Raw genomic sequence first — 16948 nt, 5'->3', positions numbered from 1 at the left:
TATAATGCTGATGCCTTAATCCATGATTCTGCTAAGATACCCTTTCAATGCCTAGTCTGTGGCAAGAGAGCTCAGATGGTAGACCCCGCGCCAGCTGGTTCGAGTCGAAAACGAATGGACTGTCACGGTGGCGGACGCTACGGCTCACTTAGGAAAGAGAAGACGAACCATGATCTAGAAACTTGCGAATGTTTTTTTTTTTTTCGTCTCGACGAAGATTATACCGAGACGTACATAAGCAAATGTTTGGTATGCATCTCTAGTGGTCTAGACCACTGGATTCCTTGGCCGCTTTTGTGTCCAAGGAGCTGGACTTAGAAAAAATCCGAGTCTACCTACATTAGGTACTCTGGATCTCTCTGGTTAGACTTTAAGTATATTTAAGTATATTCTCCCTTGCTTTATCTGTGTTGGAGAGTATCGTCCAGTCGTGTTGCTGAGCAGTGTCTCATTTAAGGAGCATGTTGGAAGCCCGTAGAAGAGCTTGGGTAAAATTGATAGAGTTGATTTGATAGACACGTACTTGCTGCTTCTTGCATAGCATAAGCCACTGGCACCGTAGATTAGGTATTCTAATGCGCATCTGTGTATGTAGTATGTATATGTAGTATGTACATCATCACTATCCAATGAAACGGACTTGGGAAGAATGGCGTAAGAAGACACGGCTGAGGCGTGAGCATAGTGAACCTCTTCTGTTTCTCCAAATTCCACCACCTGCCGGCACGAGAACCCCATGCACGAAAGTACCTGCATCCGGAAAGGCCTCGCTGATCTCGTGGGCTTTATTTTTTTCTCTTAAGAAACATATCCATTCAGCAAAGCATAAATGAAGATCTATTATTGCTAAGCCGGCTAGATTCGTGACCACGGGGAGCTATTAAATTCGTCCTTGTCTTTAATATCGAATTGGTATTTCTTATTGGTGTAAGAGCAATATTGTTAAGTATGTACATGTAGTTCGAGGTAGTTAATGCTTTCGATACTTGTAGTCTTGTATGTTACGGCTGAAGCTATAACCTACTGTAAGGAGAATGCTATAGCACTGTGTTTTAACATGTTTAGCACTTAGCGTGGACCTTAGTTTCATGCTGCGTAACCGGTACTAATGTATGTTGGGCTGACCCCTCCTTTAACTTCCATAATTATTTGAAGCTTTTATGACGGGGACCGCATCTCAAGCGTCTATTAGACTTTATGTAGGCACCTAGGTAATTATGCATTTGTATATTTTCTTCATAGCGCTTACTAAACGGGGATAAGCAAAATGTAAGATCAGACTTGTTTGACAGCCGGAGACAGAAGGATTCTTTGAAACAAAACAGGCAGAATACGAAATACCGCACACATAGCCAGATATTCTTAGCAGCTTAATTACATATGGAGATGTTAGGAACTGTCAGGGGGTGAACCCTACCCGCCAGGTGACGCGCCTACGATCGTAGCGTTGATCCGCGCAGTCCGGGGTCGAAGTCTATGGTCCTTGGTCAATTTATAGACCCGGACCGGTCACAAGCAGTCCAAGGTCATGTTGTTACCAACCATAAGGAGTACTTCATACACTTATCTTTATCGAAGGAGATATCCTTTGCTAATACCTTTCTAAAACATCAATTTTTATTCTACGCTTAAGTATAAGTAGATTGACTGCCTATTCGAATAGCTGATTCGGCTTGCAGGAATTCGTAGCGTCCGTACGCTAGCAGCTCCAGTTTAGATAATATAGAAATACCTCCTTAGGGGGTGTGTTTATGGGTATCTATCTATGTAGGTACATAAAGGTAGGTAACTGGTTACCCCCTTGTTTCCCTCCTCCTTTTTATTGCGCGTACCCCCTCGTTGGACTAAACCTCTTGTAGGGTGTTACTTGTTACTCCAACAATATTATTATCTAATTCCGACGGACGAATGATAAATCATCAGGTCGGCATTGCTATGTACACATATGTAGATGTCCTATTTCTTCGTAGAGTTGTTCGCGAATAACAAGTATGATATGCCACGTTATACTGCCACTTGTTAATCAAGATGTGCACGACGGATTATTGCTGTCGCCTGATGATAGGCAAATTCCGCATACGCAGTGTAGTACGCGACTGCGTATTGCTCGTAATCGCAAGATAACTTGTCTCTCTTGAAGACTCCGATGGGAGTTGGAAAGCCGCGTGTTATGTATTTGTCCGGCTCCGCTATCTTTTACCAGACATAGGAATATGCAGGGCACCAGGGCCAGGGAAGCACACCAGCTGCCATTCGAGCATTGGAACTATCCACGTGCGAATAGGAATGTACAGACTAGGCAGTTGAATTCCTACTTCCGTCCTATTTCAGACACATGGCGATAGATCTATCCTGACGCAGGCTACCTTTCGAAATCGGCCATTTCTATCTCTGAATATGTGAAGTAGTCACTAATTCAAAAGGGGGTTCCCTCAATTGATTTATGTTGAGCAGCGTCTGCGTCCCCCATGTCCATCCGCTTGACTGGCAGATACAAGCTTGATCGTAATGATTTGGTCGTTTTCCACCTGTCGTTACAGCTCAGACGCATTCAGATGGAATTGCTCATCTTCTCGTGTCCAATCCAATCCAATGGTCTCTACTATGCTGCCTTGACTAACAATTCGTCAAGCAGGTTTGTGTCTGTACCCTTTTTTATGCCGCTCCGACTTGTTTCCAAGTTTGAAGTTGTGCCTGACAGAACCCTGACCTGGATTGTTGAAGCTTGTCCAACTAGCACAGGGGGCCGCGCTAACTACATGTATGTTATGTATGCACCTAACTTATCGTGCAGCGCGTGCGTAACATTTATGTTGTATGGATATCTTATACATACTAGGCAAGTACTACATCCTATGTAGGTAGGTACATAGAGGTATTCTTTCCAAACCTCCAATATGCTCTTGTGGATTCCACTTAGAAAGATAGGACGGGGAAAGAGATGGGGGGGGCCGAATGATGAATGGGGGAGGGGAGGGGGGAATTGAACAACTTGGAGCCCATTTGAGCCCACCATAATCACTAGGTACCACACCATTCAACATACCACATGGCACACGCCCAACTTTTAATACACTTTCTCTAACATACCTAGCATAATTAGCAGCTTTCGTCTACTTAGCGTACTTACAATAATACCATAATACTTCGAAGGAGCATAGTCTATTAGGCCAGAGAAGGTAATAAGCAGCTAAACGAAGGCGCAGTCCTAAAGCCCATTTCCTACCTTATGTATATTACATTACCTACCTAGGTACATATTTAACCACCTGACGAACCGCCGATGTATCTTGGTATCTCTGTATCTGTATCTCTGTACTGTACTGTCTTGTCCGTACCTGCCTAAACGTTCCTACATTATTATCTATCCGTACTTGAAATCCATAAAAAATATTTTTTGTGCAATGGACTGATCTTTGTTCCTTCTTCAATTCTCAAGGGGTTAAAGAAAAAAATATTATTATTACAGATCATCAGACGGCTTTTTCTTTTCCCAGCATCCGCCCTCCACCATCAGATCCTAATCCAGCCAATACTTCTCCTAATCCACCCACCATTGCCGACGAACACCTCTTGCTTTGCTTTTTGCTCCCTCTTTCTTGTCCATTTTTGTATCATTCTTCACCCGGTAAGACACGAGCTGTAGCAAGAAAAAAAAAGATAAATAAATACTCGAGACGATCATTTTGTTGTTCTACTCTCTAACGTGGTCGGCAATGGCCTCTTCCAAGGTAACTAACAAATTGCACTAACCTACTTCACCTTGCCTTTTTACCTACCTTGCCTGCTTAGCCCGCCCCCGACACTAGGATAGTCATGCTGATCACTTGTGTCTATCACTCCAGGAAATGCAAACACCAACGAGGCCATTGAACCAGCACCGTCAATCGATTTCTTCTACCTCGGCGTCTTCCTTAGGCGCTTCAAGACCATTATCCCATTCACGCAACAACTCCCACACATACTCCGCTTTGTCCGGCGCCCTCAATGCCACCCACCGCGTAACACGTCGGAAGAGCATGACCGGCACTGCTGCCAACGTCGCGGCTGTCGCGGCCGCTCTCGAAGAAGCAGGGGATAAGGTTGGACCATTACCTATTGCTGTCAATTCCCGCCGCGGTACCATGTCCAAGCCTGCCACCGCCCGACCTCCAATCGTGGGCAGCTTACCTTCTCCACCTGCTAGCTTGCCAACCCATAGATTCTCGATGAATTTGAAATCCGAGGGCCCAGAAAACGCTATCGATGACTCCTCGAACGACATGTCCGCCGATGAGGGGGAAGCGGGTCCCCAGAAAGCTCGCATGCGACGGGCGAGCGATGGTCAGCCGCTAACAAAAGAGGGTAGGAAGAGCAACCGAATTGAACTCCGCTGCGACAAGTGCGGGAAAGGATACAAGCATAGCAGCTGCTTGACCAAGCATTTGTTGGTGCCCATTTTCTTGCCCACTGCCTCCCTTATGCATTCACTTGCCCAGGCCTGTGGATAGAGTATCTCCCTGCCCCCCGGGGCAAGCATGGACTGGCCGAGACCCTTAAGCCCTGAGTAAATGAACGTGGACTTTTGTTGACGAATTGCTTGCCAGGTGGGAACATACTCCCGAGTGGTCTCTCACGTCCAAGCTGCTTATATCCAAGCACCAACAAGTTCAACTGCTCGAAGCGGCCTCAGTTCTTGTCGCCATGAACACGGAGGCAGCCACTCCTCCAGACTCTACCAAAGACTTTGCCAGCGACCCCGAATCCGCTTCTCCCACCGCCTCTGGGTACTCAGACCTCCACGATGGTCGTAGTTCAGCCGACACCACCCCACCTCCGCATTTGGACGCTTTTAGTGCTATGAATTCTTTTGCTTATCGTACGGCTTCCAAGAGGGACAGCAATGGGAGTAGCTTTGCGCGATCGTACCAGTCGGCCGTTTCGGGTTCGTTCTTCTCAGGTAGCGTACCAAACGGGAATGGATTCGGTCACGCTCGTCATGCTAGTTCGGACCGGCGCCCCCCTTCTTCAGGAATGAACAGCACTGGCCAAGATGATCGTGATCTTGCGACAGCCATCGAGTTACTCAGCTGCAGCTTCGGTAGCAACGGAGGGACCCGAGATTCTAGGCTCCCTGACGATGCTCCTCCCGTACCACCGCTACCTGCCCAGTATCTCGATCACGCAGCTTTTACCAGTACGAGTTTTATCAACAGCTTTCCATCAGGGCAGATGCCGGAAAGTTTTACCCGGGGTGAGCTCCGGCATACCGAGGACGTGAAGATGGAAGATAGTGAAAGTAGCATAATGGATGAAGACGAAGGCGAAGGACGGTTTAGGGCGCGCAGCAGCGAGGAAGACGATGATATGATGTTTGGCCGTATGGAGGATTAAACTTGAGATCGCTCGCCCGCTCGCTCATTAGAGAGACGGCACGAAACGATAAATGGCTCTGGTTGTTTCCTTTGTGTCACATATATCAACTTCTGTAAACGAGGTGGTTCCGCTCCGCTGCCGAAATCTCAGCACCGAAGAATGGGGGGCTCTAGGTACGAATACTCTAAGGCATGCTCCAAGAGGTTAAAGTGAGGATCGGAGAAAAGCGTCGAGCGAACACCCAACCTGTCGAAACCGTAGGGAAAGTGTGGATTTCATTAGGCAAGGCGTGTGATGTCTATTAACAGGGCCGATGACACCCATTTGTTTACCATGAATGAATACCAATTCAAACGAAATTTTTGACTTACTAGAATATACTTGACCAAGAATATAGTTGGGGGTTTTTAATTGATAAATAGGATTCCGAGATTTACTATTGCCAAACCTAGGTAGCTATACTTCAGGTAGCGGAGCTGCGGAGTCATGATGCCAGTGATTTTGATGATCTGCATGTGAATGCAGGTTGGTATAGGAGGTTGTAAACGGAACTGGCTGGGCAATAGAAAATATGAGAAGTTTAGCGATGGTTGCCTAACAACTCACACGGAATAAGTTCAAAAAGAGGAGAACCCGAGAATAAGAGAAGAAAATCTCAAAGATGGAGTATCGAGAACCTAGGTTCCTTTTGAGAAGCGTGGTTTGTTGTCGATCAGCCCGGTTGTGGGGTTATTAGTAGGAATACCTACTTTAGGGAATACTTTGGCAGGGAGACTTGACGAAGAGTCGTTCGGAGACGTCACTGGTGCTAACCGTTAGGTAGGTACATGAGGTAGTTGCTGCTTTCCCCAATGTTAGGTCGCGCATCCACCCCCCACCATTTATAGTACATGTAGCCTTAAAAGGCTACTGCCTCAAATCAGGTACATAACCTACACTCGTAAATAATCGCGACAATTTCTGGTCAGCTTCAATTTCAATTTCTTTTATACCTAGCACGTGAGCGCATCAAGCTTGGATCTCTGCAAGGCGCATACTTTTTCTTTTTCTTTCCGGGGAATTTTCTTAATATTTTTTTCCCCTTCTGATAGTAGATAAATAGTTGCAAAATCTTTACGGTGCAAACAGACAAACAAGGCAAAATGCGGACTAGGAAACAGACTCGTGAGGAAGAAATTGCGGCTGAGGCAAGGCCAACGGTGGTATCTATCACCAAGATCGAGACTCCGACAATCTCACCTTCGAAGCGCGAAATTACTCGTCCCAGTAGCACACCGTCTAAGCTACCTAAGCTGATTCAGTTCCCGCTAGTTACTATTCTGAGCTTGTCGCTCGCGGCGGTGGGCTACTCGTTAACGTGGCGATACACCAAGGGTCCGATAGCGCCGCACGCGAGGCTACTGACTACTTGGGATGATGTCGGAATTGTTACGGGATGGCGAGTGTAAGTAACATTTTATCAGTATCCCAACTTACGACGGCGCGTATTTGGTTTTTAAAAAAAATTGTCCATGACGTAATTCCAATAACACTTTTACTCACCGTGTTTTCTCACAGGTTTGAACTCGCGCTGTGTTGGTTCGGTAACTACGACGGCTACGATATTACAGCGTTGAACCTCCTATCCCACGGTCCTCTCGTAAGTTGATTGAATCACCAGCACGACAAAGTATATACATAATCCTAACGGTGACAACAGCTCTATCTCCTAAATACCTTCTACGATGTGCCTACCAGCGCCCTTCTCCTAACACTCGTCATCGAGACCCTCGCGACATACATCCCCTTCCGCCTTCTACGTCCGCTTTCCACGGTCCACGCCGACCCCAGCCATGCGCCCAACGCAGACATCGTTACGGACCGGCCCATCGTGCTGCTCACCACGCTCCTCGCAGGCGCTATATATAGCGTGACGCTGTTCTTCGCATACGCCATGTACCTACCAACATACCTAGTCGTGTACTTCACCGACCTACCGTCCATCGCGCCCGCACACGAAACCACCTACGTCGGCCTACTCCCCGTAACGCTCGTTCTAGGATTCGCAGCGCGCGCCTTCATATTCACGCCTGCCTCAGCAACGGCCTCAGCTAAGGACAAGCCGTTCGATCCAGTTAACGCGAGTCTTGGCGAGACGGTGTGGTGGAATTTCTGGGGCTGGAGCGCGCAGACCAAGGTCCTGATCCAGCGCACGGTGCTGCTGATGTTGATTACGGGCGCGGATACGTTCGTCCAGACGCGCTTCACGATTAAGGGCGTTGAGACGCCTGGTGCGGCGGCTTGGAGCAGCGTGTGGGTGGTTGCTGCAGCGATTACTGGGCTTGCGCTTGGTGCCGTTGCTGGTGTTTAGGTGTAGGTAGCTGCTTGAGGAAGGAAGGGAAAGCAGTGTAGGATAAAAACAGACAGTCGCGGTAGTGGCAGTAGGTAACAAGTTAAATCATCTCGAGGTGTTGGACGGGAGGCAGTAAGCACAATTGATTATAAAATGGACTAAGGAATGTATCTGATAGGGCGTACCATGTCGGCGGAATCAAATGTGTCATTAAGAGTTTCTGCTTTGTTAATGTTTATTTTGCATTTTTCAAACGTACCTAAAGTACCCTTTACAACTAGGCTAGCCTGTGTTATGGGTGTATATTAGACCCTGAATCCTACTTACAAGTCAGCCTGAGAACTTACTTAAGGCTTGAGGAGAAACCCTCGTTTGTTACTGATAGAATGTATTGCATTTGTTACCCAAGCCAGTATAGTACAGTCCCTACACTACAATAGTTCGAACAAATCAGGTGGCTTTATTACTCTCCGAATAGTATAACTAATTAGAAAAATAATCTTGTCTTCTCTTCTTTTAATTTTGGATATTGGGAAAAGTATTTTCCATGTTGGTGACAGTATACGCGGAGTATACGCGAAACAATACCATATACTTCCCACCAAACTCCTCCGAATCTAAAGCGAAGAGAACCTGCTTCTCTTAAAACATCTGCTGGATAATATGGGTTGATATTACTGCAATTGGTAATTCGTCTATATCATGATTGGCTCGTCTTTCTACGCTTGTTTTATAAAGGGATAGACATTTAAGACAGGACCCACTGACAAGATGATCTCCAAGCTTATACTCAAAGAGAATGCCTGGCTTTGACCAACAGGTAGATAGTTCCTATGTCTCTCTAGACGTTAACTATTCAATCGTCATGAACAAATACCTACCTCCCACTGGATCGTTTAGAATTGACAACGCTGTCGGCAACAGACAAACGATCAACTCGTCTCGAAAACCCCAAGATATTCCTATAAATAAATTCCTCTATCTTGTCGTAGTGTACCATTGCGCTATTTCAGCAAGACAGAATCTCGTTACTGGATGGACTGCAGCAGCGGGTCATATACTCGCTGGCTCGTAATAGTTATGTCACGGAGCTCAACTTATAGACTTAGCTCACCGTATTACAAAATCGGCTGGGCTACTATATAGAGCGATCTCTCAACTAGAATCAACACTGTTATACATTTAGATCTCTAGCACCTTATATAACTAATCGTATTTCTACGTGAGTAGTCAGTTGTGAGACACCTCCTAGATGAAGATTATTCCTTTCTTTCACTAGGAATAAATAATAATAGCAAAATAGTATTGTCGCTTTGACTTGCTAATGGCGCTAATACTGTAACTTTGATGAATGGTTCAATGGAATTTGCCATGCTCCTATACTTGAACTCATGTCAAATCATAAAGATCTCAGGATTTATAGGACATCTGCGAGGGAGAATTTCTATTTGGTGAAGTTTGCTTGCTAAGGGGAATTTGCTACTAAGACTATACGGCTTTGGTAACACTATCTAACTACTATTACTCTTGAATCGCATTGCTGACACTTTCGTCGGTCTCATCTTGGTAAGCGTCGAGATTATTCTCCTCGAGAAATTCATCTAGAAGGTCGGCTACTTCATCGTTGTTCATATCCGCGAACGCGATGTGGGTATTTCCACTGAGCCCCCCGTCTTTGGATAGGAGGAAGACCTTGGCATTCCCACCATAAAGGTAATGAGCTTGGCTGCCCGTCTCGTTTGCTGGAGGAAAGGAAAGGTTTCTTTCCGGTGGTCCCCCCATACGAACTGAATAGGCGACGATGCCCTTGATATTTGTCGAGTTGCTTTTAGCCACCGTCATCTGAGCACGTAGTCCGGCTGCTGAGTTGGTGAGGTACACGATGCTGTCGCCGACTTTGCCTGAGTCTGCTGCGACGGCGGCGGCGGCTTGAGACTGTAGATGTATGTTTGAGTTCGAATTAAACATGGGATGAAGTATTCCATATACCCATGATCACAGGAGAGGGTCTGATTAGGAAAGATTGAGCTTTCGATGATTCTTCCTCCTGTAGTGAATCCGCCGGATTTTTCTAAGATGATTGGACGTCTCTCATATTGCCGTTTCTCACGAGTCATGCCACTTACTAGTGACGGGAGCAGCCCGAGTGGGGTGAAAGTAACTAAAATTTTTTGGAGGTTACTCAATTCCTATAAACTACGGCACGTACGTATATAAGCTGCGAATATGGCATGTTGCTAGTCAGTATAAGACGTTCTCAAGCTTTGTTATTTCAACATTTCGTAGGACTCGTATTCACATCACCTTTATAACTGCCGGCGCTTCAGAATACATTTTAGCTAGAATATATTTTAGCTATTCCTAAGTAGTTCACGTCTTCAATGGCTGATAGAGCGAGCCGTATAAGTAATTCTAGACGTAAATGAATCAGACGTAAGTGAATCCATCCAGCCGAGATTTGCAACCCCGTTTTCTTAGAATCCGAGGAATCAAAACCTTATGCATATATGTATATGCGGGTATAAATCGATTCTTTTACGTATCATGATCTTTTGATGAGGATTTGAAAGGCAGGTAATTTTTGACCCCGGACGAAGGGTGATATTTCAAGGGATGCGCTTTCTGGGTATGGCACTTTGATGCTCGGATGATAGTTGCGCTGTCCTTACCTAATCACTCAGCCACAAGTTATGGAGGAAACCCCTGCGGGGCAAGATAGGTACCTAAGTACTTTTTATACAAATAAGGAAAGTGTACTTCGCACAGTTTCTTATTATTATTGATACTGTTAGCAGTAACGCCGCCAAGAAAGAACTTAGGAGCTCAGGCCCAAACCTTGACGCGACAACCTCTCATCTCTTACAACTCTCACCTTAATCGCAACTAATTCTCGTTGGCGCTCTCTTTTAACCTTGTCGCACGAGGTTCGCCCACGACTTATTATTTGCCCCTCCTTATACTTCGCTAACTACTATATCCTGCATTTATCAACATTCCAACCTTTGTCTATACCCCTCTCTGCGGTCTGCACTATAGTCATGGCGACCGCAGTAGAAGCAAACAACGATAGAAGTGTGGAGCTCGATGGCAATATTTCACCAGGCGACAAGGACTCCAGCTCTTTGATGCAGGTCATCCCACCGTTGGACACTTCGAATAATGGCCTTGATTCGCTCAACATGCGCGCCGACCCAGATGCCCAAGCCACCGTAACCGATTTCCTCGATTTTACAGAATATCTGCCATCCGACATGATGCGATCTCTTACCCTGATCGGAAAGCTTGATCAAGCCTACATCGATGCATCAGCTACTGTGAACGACCTCACTACCGCATGGGCAAAATTGCCGACACTCGCAGCCGACCAACGTCCTGCACCGGTTCAGCTGCGCAAAGATATATCCGAGAATCTGAACCGCGCTGTCAGCTCGCGCGTCTTCTCCCACGCCGAGGCCGTCCGTATTCACGAGAACGTGATCAGACATTATAACCGAGCTAAGACTATACATGCGAAGCTACTGGCAATGCGCGACAACTATCCTACCGCCGAGGAACAAAAGAGTCCCTCCCAGGTTAAGTCCCCACAAACAGTTCGCACCCCTAAGATCACACTTCGGCTTGACAGCAATGGTCAAAAGATCCAGAGGCCACCTCGAATCACTGTTCCGGGAGAGGTGCTTGCGCCTTACGAAATAGATTTCAATGCTTACAGCTCCTTGAGCGACGCGAGCTCTGAAGAAGAGGAGGAGGAGGATATACCCATGTCACCTCCTAGGCGAATCGCAACTCCGTCGACACGTATCAAGGTGGTCAAGCTCCCGAAGTCTCCTAAGCCCCCCAAGCAGAAGCTTCCGAAGCCACCGCGACCACCTCGAACTCCGGCTAATCGGTCTGATAATGCGGTTCCCATGATGTCTACGAGCACTGCATTGGCGCAACTTCAGCCGCCTCCCGAGAACGCTGTTCCCGGCAGCGCCGACGCCCCATGGCTCCAACTGACTCCTTATGAACTTGCCAAGTTACGTAAGAGGATGAAAAAAAATGCGGTATGGAATCCCAGCGATACCATGATAGCTCGAGAGCTCAAAAACTTGGGTCGTGGCGTCGAAGCTTATAGGGCCGCCCAAAAACAAGCTGAGGAGGAGGGAAAACCGTTCGAAGCTACCCTTCCTACTCCGGTGGTTGACGCCGAGTCCGGGGCAAAGCATCCCCCCGAAGGTGCCATTAGTGCCGAGGCTTTGACAGCAGACGAGGTACAGTTAAGCAACCGCGGTATGAAATTAAATGAGGCCAAGAAGCTGAAACGTGAATCAATGGCAAGGATCGCTGCCGAGGAAGCAGAAGAATCAGCTAGGAAAATGGTAGAAGCTGCTCGCATGTTCCTTAGCCATGAAGATTCCCCGCCTGTAAACGGAAGTGCGCAGGACAAAGCCCCTGAGACGAGCCAGAATCAAGGCAAGACCAATAAGTCCAAGGCCAGAAAGCGAAAGCGTAACTCGATGTCAGAAACTCCCGTTGCAGAGAAACCCGAGGGAGTTCAGAGCTTACCGGCGAATCAGCCGCCCAGCCAGACGCCCAGCCAGCCCGAGAAACCCCCGTTAAAGCGGACCAAAACTGAGACGCCTGTGCCGCTGCCCCAATTAACTCCTCGGCCGCCGTCTGTGCCACCTCCGCCGCCCGCGCCTACTGTACCTACAGAGACTCCAGTCCCAGTCCCTGTCCCGCAGCTCGGCAAGATTCCTCAGGTTGCTGCTACGTCAAAGACGCCGGTACCCTTACCCGTTCCAGTTTCTTCCGAGACATCTATGATGACTACTCGGTCTGCTGCTTCCTCGGCGGCGACGAGTCCAGCTCCGTCATCTAATATTGCTACGACGATACCCGTCAAGCTGCCGGCGGAGACTCCTATTCCGCCTCCTATCAAGACCTCGACTACGCCCATCCCCCCTCCGATTCGGGAAATGCCCAAACGGGAAACTAGACAGAATATTCAATCAGCTCCGGCCTCAGTTCCAGCTAACCATAAGCAGTCGAGTTCCCAAAACAATACGCCTGCAACCACGCCTGCTCCCGAGTCCCAGCCTATCCCCGTACGCCGGCCTACTTCACGCGGGAAAGCCGCGAGCCAGGAGCCCCCTCCAACCTTTGCGGCCGAACGGCCTCGACGTACGAGCACCGCTAGAAACACCCCTGCTCCAGAATTGCGTCAGCCTAGCAAACGTACTAAGCGACCTGCTCCAGGCGTTGTGACTACAAACTCGGGCGGCACTAGCGCTATAGGAAAGCGCAAGGCAGCGCCACGTAAGAAGGCTCGCGGCGGTAACCCCAAGAAGGAGAGGGGTGCAAGCCAGCAGGCCGAGCAGGAAGTAGAGGTGGAGGTGGACGACGATGGCAATGTCATCGATCCCGACGAACCTAGATACTGCCTCTGCAACAGAGTCAGCTTCGGCACTATGATACAGTGCGATAACGTAGATGTGAGCGCAACAAAGACTACTGCAACCCCAGCACGTGGTGACGAGAAAGCACGCAAAAAGAAACTAACCAACCCCCACCTACAGAATTGCAAGCAAGAATGGTTCCACCTTGAGTGCGTGGGACTGTCTGAGATACCAGCACGCACGACGAAGTGGTACTGCCCTGAGTGTCGTAAACTGCTAAATATCGGAGGAAGGGGAGAAGTGACTTCGCGAGGCGTCAAGATGTAATGCTTGGTCCTCACCGCTAATCTACTTCTAATAATTCGAGCATTATGGCTCATGCCCTCTGCAATTCTCATCATCTTTGTTTTCATTCGGGATGCGTTCCTCTTTACTGATACCCGATGCCGTTTATCTGACTTTTAATTCAGTCCTCGACTACTACTCGGCAGACTGTCGAATACCCAGCCTCGATTAGTCTTAGCATGTGCTAATCTAGCGACCCGCGGATATGGGATAGCATGCTAACACATACCATTCAAGAGGGCAAGGTTCTGGATGGTTCGGCAGGTTCGGCAGGTTCAAAAGGACTAGACTATTTTGTACAAATCAAAAGCTTCGAGGTTCTTACATACGTTATAGCATCACTTTCGTGGTTTACTCATACCGCCGCCAACATGGAGTATCCAATTTCAATTTATGTCTACTGTTATCGCATGTCTCTTTGGCCTATTCACTTAAGAGCATACTATTCTCGAGACTACCTGAACTTGGAAGTTCTAAAATGCCTTGAGAAATGGCAAAGCCTTATGTTGTAAAGGCCTGGCTGGGGATGATACCGGTCGAATTGTTCGGTTGTAGCCGGCCTGCAGACATCCGGGGCTATGATGTTGGCTTGTAACTTCAAATGCTAGATATTTGCAGAAACCTTTGTCGGAGAACTAGTTGCTTTAGCCTTGCATGGCTATGCAGAGAAATATTTCTCGTTGACGATAAATAGGTAGTCGTGTAGAGGCTAAGGTGGTTTGGTCGATGCTTCGAGGATAGTTCGAGGATAGTAATTGAAATCCATTATACTCTTATACCCGACATACCCGACGACGAGGTGCTTAGTAAATACCCCTCATGCAAGAGAAAGGTTACGTTGGAATATCGCTAATAAATGTCTTAAATATCTCGATCTATACCATCCTAAATTTTTTACCCCTCAAATATTGACGTCTAAATAATTACGCTTACTTTTTAAAGGTTATCTTCAAAATGGCGGCTTCCGATGACTACACGCCGTTATTCCCAATCGATCACCCGGTTGATGGGAAAGTCAAGAACTTCATATCGCAGTTCTACGCCATATCTGACGACAGATCAAGGGATGAGGATTGGGTAAAGTCCTTCCTCCCCGATGCCACCGTTATCATAGGGGATAAGATGGCAGTGGGAACAGAGAGTAGGCGAGATCTAGCGGAAACAGATAAGAAACCGCATCTAGAAGCTAACATGGAGGCTGCTGGCATAGATATTCGTCAAATGCGCAAGGGAATGTGGGAAGGAGTGCAGACGCGAAAACATAAACCTTTGACGGTGTATCCAGCCACCTTCTATCCAGAGACGGCTTACAACGAAGGCGAAAAACCGGTCATTCAGTATATGATTGAAGGAACGTTAGTTTCCATCGGGGAGAAGCTCGAGACCCGGGAGATAACGTGGGCGGCGCGCGCGATCCTGAAAGAGGAACAGGGAGAGCTGAAGTATAAGCTCTATCAAGTCTATCTGCATAAGAAACCCGATATCCACGACGGATAGCTCGGTGACTCCTCTCGTTTGCGCACACTCGTTCGCAACTGGTTTGGACTATTTATTTTGATTGCTGCTCTCAATATCCTGTATAATAAATCATGTTCCTGGCCTCTAGGTACGCGGGTACTTGGATGGTAGAATTGCGCGGGTGGGAAATCCCGTCTGATCCGTCTACCGCCAGGCGCCGGGATGATGCAATAATATGAATTTTGTCATGATGGACGCTTTGAGTTTGCTGAGATTGCAAAACCTACCTGCTGCGCCCTGGGTACCTGACTTAAGTCTTATGTGTTATATACTTGACCTAGGCGGATGTCCAGCACGCCAGACTTTAACGAGAAACTAATAACTGTTCTAGAAATAGCAAAATAGTGTAATCTGCTCTCGTGCCTAGCGCGCATATGGTTCTTCAGCTAGGCGTCAGCTGATCTTGTACACCCCACGAGAGGACACCCTGATCACGATGGCGGGTTGGGAAGGGAGCGGTGGGAGAAGCTGGAGTGAGTCTACATGTGTACACTAGATAGGTGGCTGGCAGGGGGCGTGACTGGTTTGGTATATTATGGATGATGGATGACGACGAAGTCCCGTGATGAAATCATTCGGAGCAAATAGTGTAATATCATTATTTAGATTGCTGGTCCGTGACCTCGAATGTGCCCCTTTTACAAATTGTCTTCTTTAATGATGTACGTCTTCCCCCTTTTTCAAAGGGAAGTCCTTTTTCGGAGTCCACGTTGTAAAAGAGCCGATGACGTAGTATTGGAGCTGCTGATAAGGGAAATTCACATGAATGCATCGAGGTATCATTCACTGATACCTACATTAGGTAGATTATTGTTCATACCTACATATGTAAGACAAGGATAAGCTCTGTCAGTTGAAGGTAATGTTCCCAGCTGTATTGTCTTACTCTGATCCACTTGAGCATTCCCATGCAGCATGCTGCCACGGCTGCCAGGCTGGGCATAGTGAGGGGCTCTCGCAGCTGGGTTGTGCATGTGCATCTTTTGGACAATGGGGAAGTGGAAGAGCTGGATCCCCTTTATCATCCGTCTTTATCAACCATGTACCTTGTTAACATCAATTCTAACCGGACTTGAATTATGCGCCGTATTGTGCTGCATTGTAATCCGTACAAAGGTAGGTACCTAGGTACATGTATAATGCAACGTAAAGGGTACATAATGCATACAGGGTACACATCTAACAATATACACATTTATCCTTGTTCCTTGCTTCTAACAACCCCCAAACCCCCAGCATACCCTCCACATGGTGCCTATCGCGCCTATTCACAGGCTAGAATTTACCGGATTAGTGACTTACACGTAGACTTACCCCTGTTGGTTATTAATATGAATTCCCCTCTTCAGGCATCTTGATTGTACATATTAAGGATACCGTTTAATGTCCCTCCTTTCCGTTGCCGCTTGTGTTATCAGTCACATGCATTGACTCATATAATGGCTTATGAATGATAATGCGTGGTAACGGATTGCGAAAACGGCCTAAACCAGTAAGCTAACGGTTGGGAAGTGTTTGTTGAGAGACGGTCGTTCCTCTTAGTCAACATTAGTTAGCAAGCTAGCTACTATGAGAATGGTAAGAATGGTAACCCCACGATAAATAGCTTCGAATCAATATAGAACAATATTAGCCCTAAAAATATTCTATACCTAAGGCAAGATGTCCGAGCGGTCTATGGAGCTTCGCTCAAGTTTACCCAACTTAACCTTGTGAAAAGGGGATCGAAGTGTTGCAAAACGCGTGGGTTCGAATCCCACTCTTGTCATAACTCCTGATATCCCTAATTGGATATATATTTTTGCTGTTTGGTAAGCCTTACCTTAAGGAGACTATATCGTTGATTTTTACTGTACGACTTGTCACGTAAAAGATATCGTATAGATATTAACGGAACATGTAAGTCTCTGTTTCCGAGCTGCAGTTTGCCGAAACGAGTTGCCTGTTGGTCTTTCGGCGGACCTGAGTCACTTGCCGAGCATGTACCTAGACCATCTCGTTAATTCTTCGAGCCCGT

General features: G+C 47.1%; 5 protein-coding genes and 1 non-coding gene across 6 annotated transcripts; 5 read left to right on the top strand and 1 right to left on the bottom strand.

Annotated features, from left to right (window-relative positions):
* Nucleotides 1-3565: 3565 nt before the first annotated feature.
* Nucleotides 3566-5735, top strand: F4817DRAFT_290985 (uncharacterized protein). The gene is made up of 4 exons (XM_049299673.1): nucleotides 3566-3731; nucleotides 3846-4426; nucleotides 4587-5664; nucleotides 5730-5735. Exons 1-3 carry the CDS (start codon nucleotides 3717-3719, stop codon nucleotides 5371-5373), a joined length of 1383 nt encoding a protein of 460 aa, XP_049154328.1. The 5' UTR covers nucleotides 3566-3716; the 3' UTR covers nucleotides 5374-5664; nucleotides 5730-5735.
* A 499-nt stretch (nucleotides 5736-6234) lies between these two features.
* Nucleotides 6235-8113, top strand: F4817DRAFT_352369 (uncharacterized protein). The gene is made up of 3 exons (XM_049305224.1): nucleotides 6235-6799; nucleotides 6913-6994; nucleotides 7055-8113. The coding sequence occupies exons 1-3, from the start codon at nucleotides 6498-6500 to the stop codon at nucleotides 7703-7705; spliced, it is 1035 nt and encodes a 344-aa protein (XP_049154327.1). The 5' UTR covers nucleotides 6235-6497; the 3' UTR covers nucleotides 7706-8113.
* Nucleotides 8114-9122: 1009 nt separating this feature from the next.
* Nucleotides 9123-10305, bottom strand: F4817DRAFT_352368 (uncharacterized protein). The gene has a single exon (XM_049305223.1). It carries the CDS (start codon nucleotides 9653-9655, stop codon nucleotides 9209-9211), a length of 447 nt encoding a protein of 148 aa, XP_049154326.1. The 5' UTR covers nucleotides 9656-10305; the 3' UTR covers nucleotides 9123-9208.
* Nucleotides 10306-10725: 420 nt separating this feature from the next.
* On the top strand, nucleotides 10726-13395 carry F4817DRAFT_362104 (uncharacterized protein; the record flags this gene model as incomplete). The annotated part of the gene is made up of 1 exon (XM_049306483.1): nucleotides 10726-13395. One exon carries the CDS (start codon nucleotides 10726-10728, stop codon nucleotides 13393-13395), a length of 2670 nt encoding a protein of 889 aa, XP_049154325.1.
* Nucleotides 13396-14192: 797 nt separating this feature from the next.
* Nucleotides 14193-15167, top strand: F4817DRAFT_290897 (uncharacterized protein). Its single transcript, XM_049299671.1, has 2 exons — nucleotides 14193-14554; nucleotides 14624-15167. The coding sequence occupies exons 1-2, from the start codon at nucleotides 14368-14370 to the stop codon at nucleotides 14908-14910; spliced, it is 474 nt and encodes a 157-aa protein (XP_049154324.1). The 5' UTR covers nucleotides 14193-14367; the 3' UTR covers nucleotides 14911-15167.
* Nucleotides 15168-16587: 1420 nt separating this feature from the next.
* On the top strand, nucleotides 16588-16699 carry F4817DRAFT_t149. Its single transcript has one exon. It is a non-coding gene; the product is annotated as a tRNA-Leu (tRNA).
* Nucleotides 16700-16948: the final 249 nt, after the last annotated feature.

This window comes from Daldinia loculata (assembly GCF_022478755.1).
Source record: "Daldinia loculata strain CBS 113971 unplaced genomic scaffold F4817scaffold_84, whole genome shotgun sequence".
NCBI lineage: Eukaryota > Fungi > Ascomycota > Sordariomycetes > Xylariales > Hypoxylaceae > Daldinia > Daldinia loculata.
The sequence above is the reverse complement of the archived record's forward strand: the minus strand, read 5'-3'. Positions and strand labels throughout refer to the sequence as shown.

Bases quoted from the DNA above. Each gene is read 5' to 3' on its own strand.
- F4817DRAFT_290985 (XM_049299673.1), top strand. The intron at 4,427-4,586 runs GTTGGTGCCCAT...ATTGCTTGCCAG, and splicing joins AGCTGCTTGACCAAGCATTT to GTGGGAACATACTCCCGAGT.
- F4817DRAFT_352369 (XM_049305224.1), top strand. From the start codon at position 6,498: ATGCGGACTAGGAAACAGACTCGTGAGGAAGAAATTGCGGCTGAGGCA. The intron at 6,800-6,912 runs GTAAGTAACATT...GTTTTCTCACAG, and splicing joins ATTGTTACGGGATGGCGAGT to GTTTGAACTCGCGCTGTGTT. The intron at 6,995-7,054 runs GTAAGTTGATTG...CGGTGACAACAG, and splicing joins TCCTATCCCACGGTCCTCTC to CTCTATCTCCTAAATACCTT.
- F4817DRAFT_352368 (XM_049305223.1), bottom strand. From the start codon at position 9,655: ATGTTTAATTCGAACTCAAACATACATCTACAGTCTCAAGCCGCCGCC.
- F4817DRAFT_290897 (XM_049299671.1), top strand. From the start codon at position 14,368: ATGGCGGCTTCCGATGACTACACGCCGTTATTCCCAATCGATCACCCG. The intron at 14,555-14,623 runs GTAGGCGAGATC...CTGCTGGCATAG, and splicing joins GATGGCAGTGGGAACAGAGA to ATATTCGTCAAATGCGCAAG.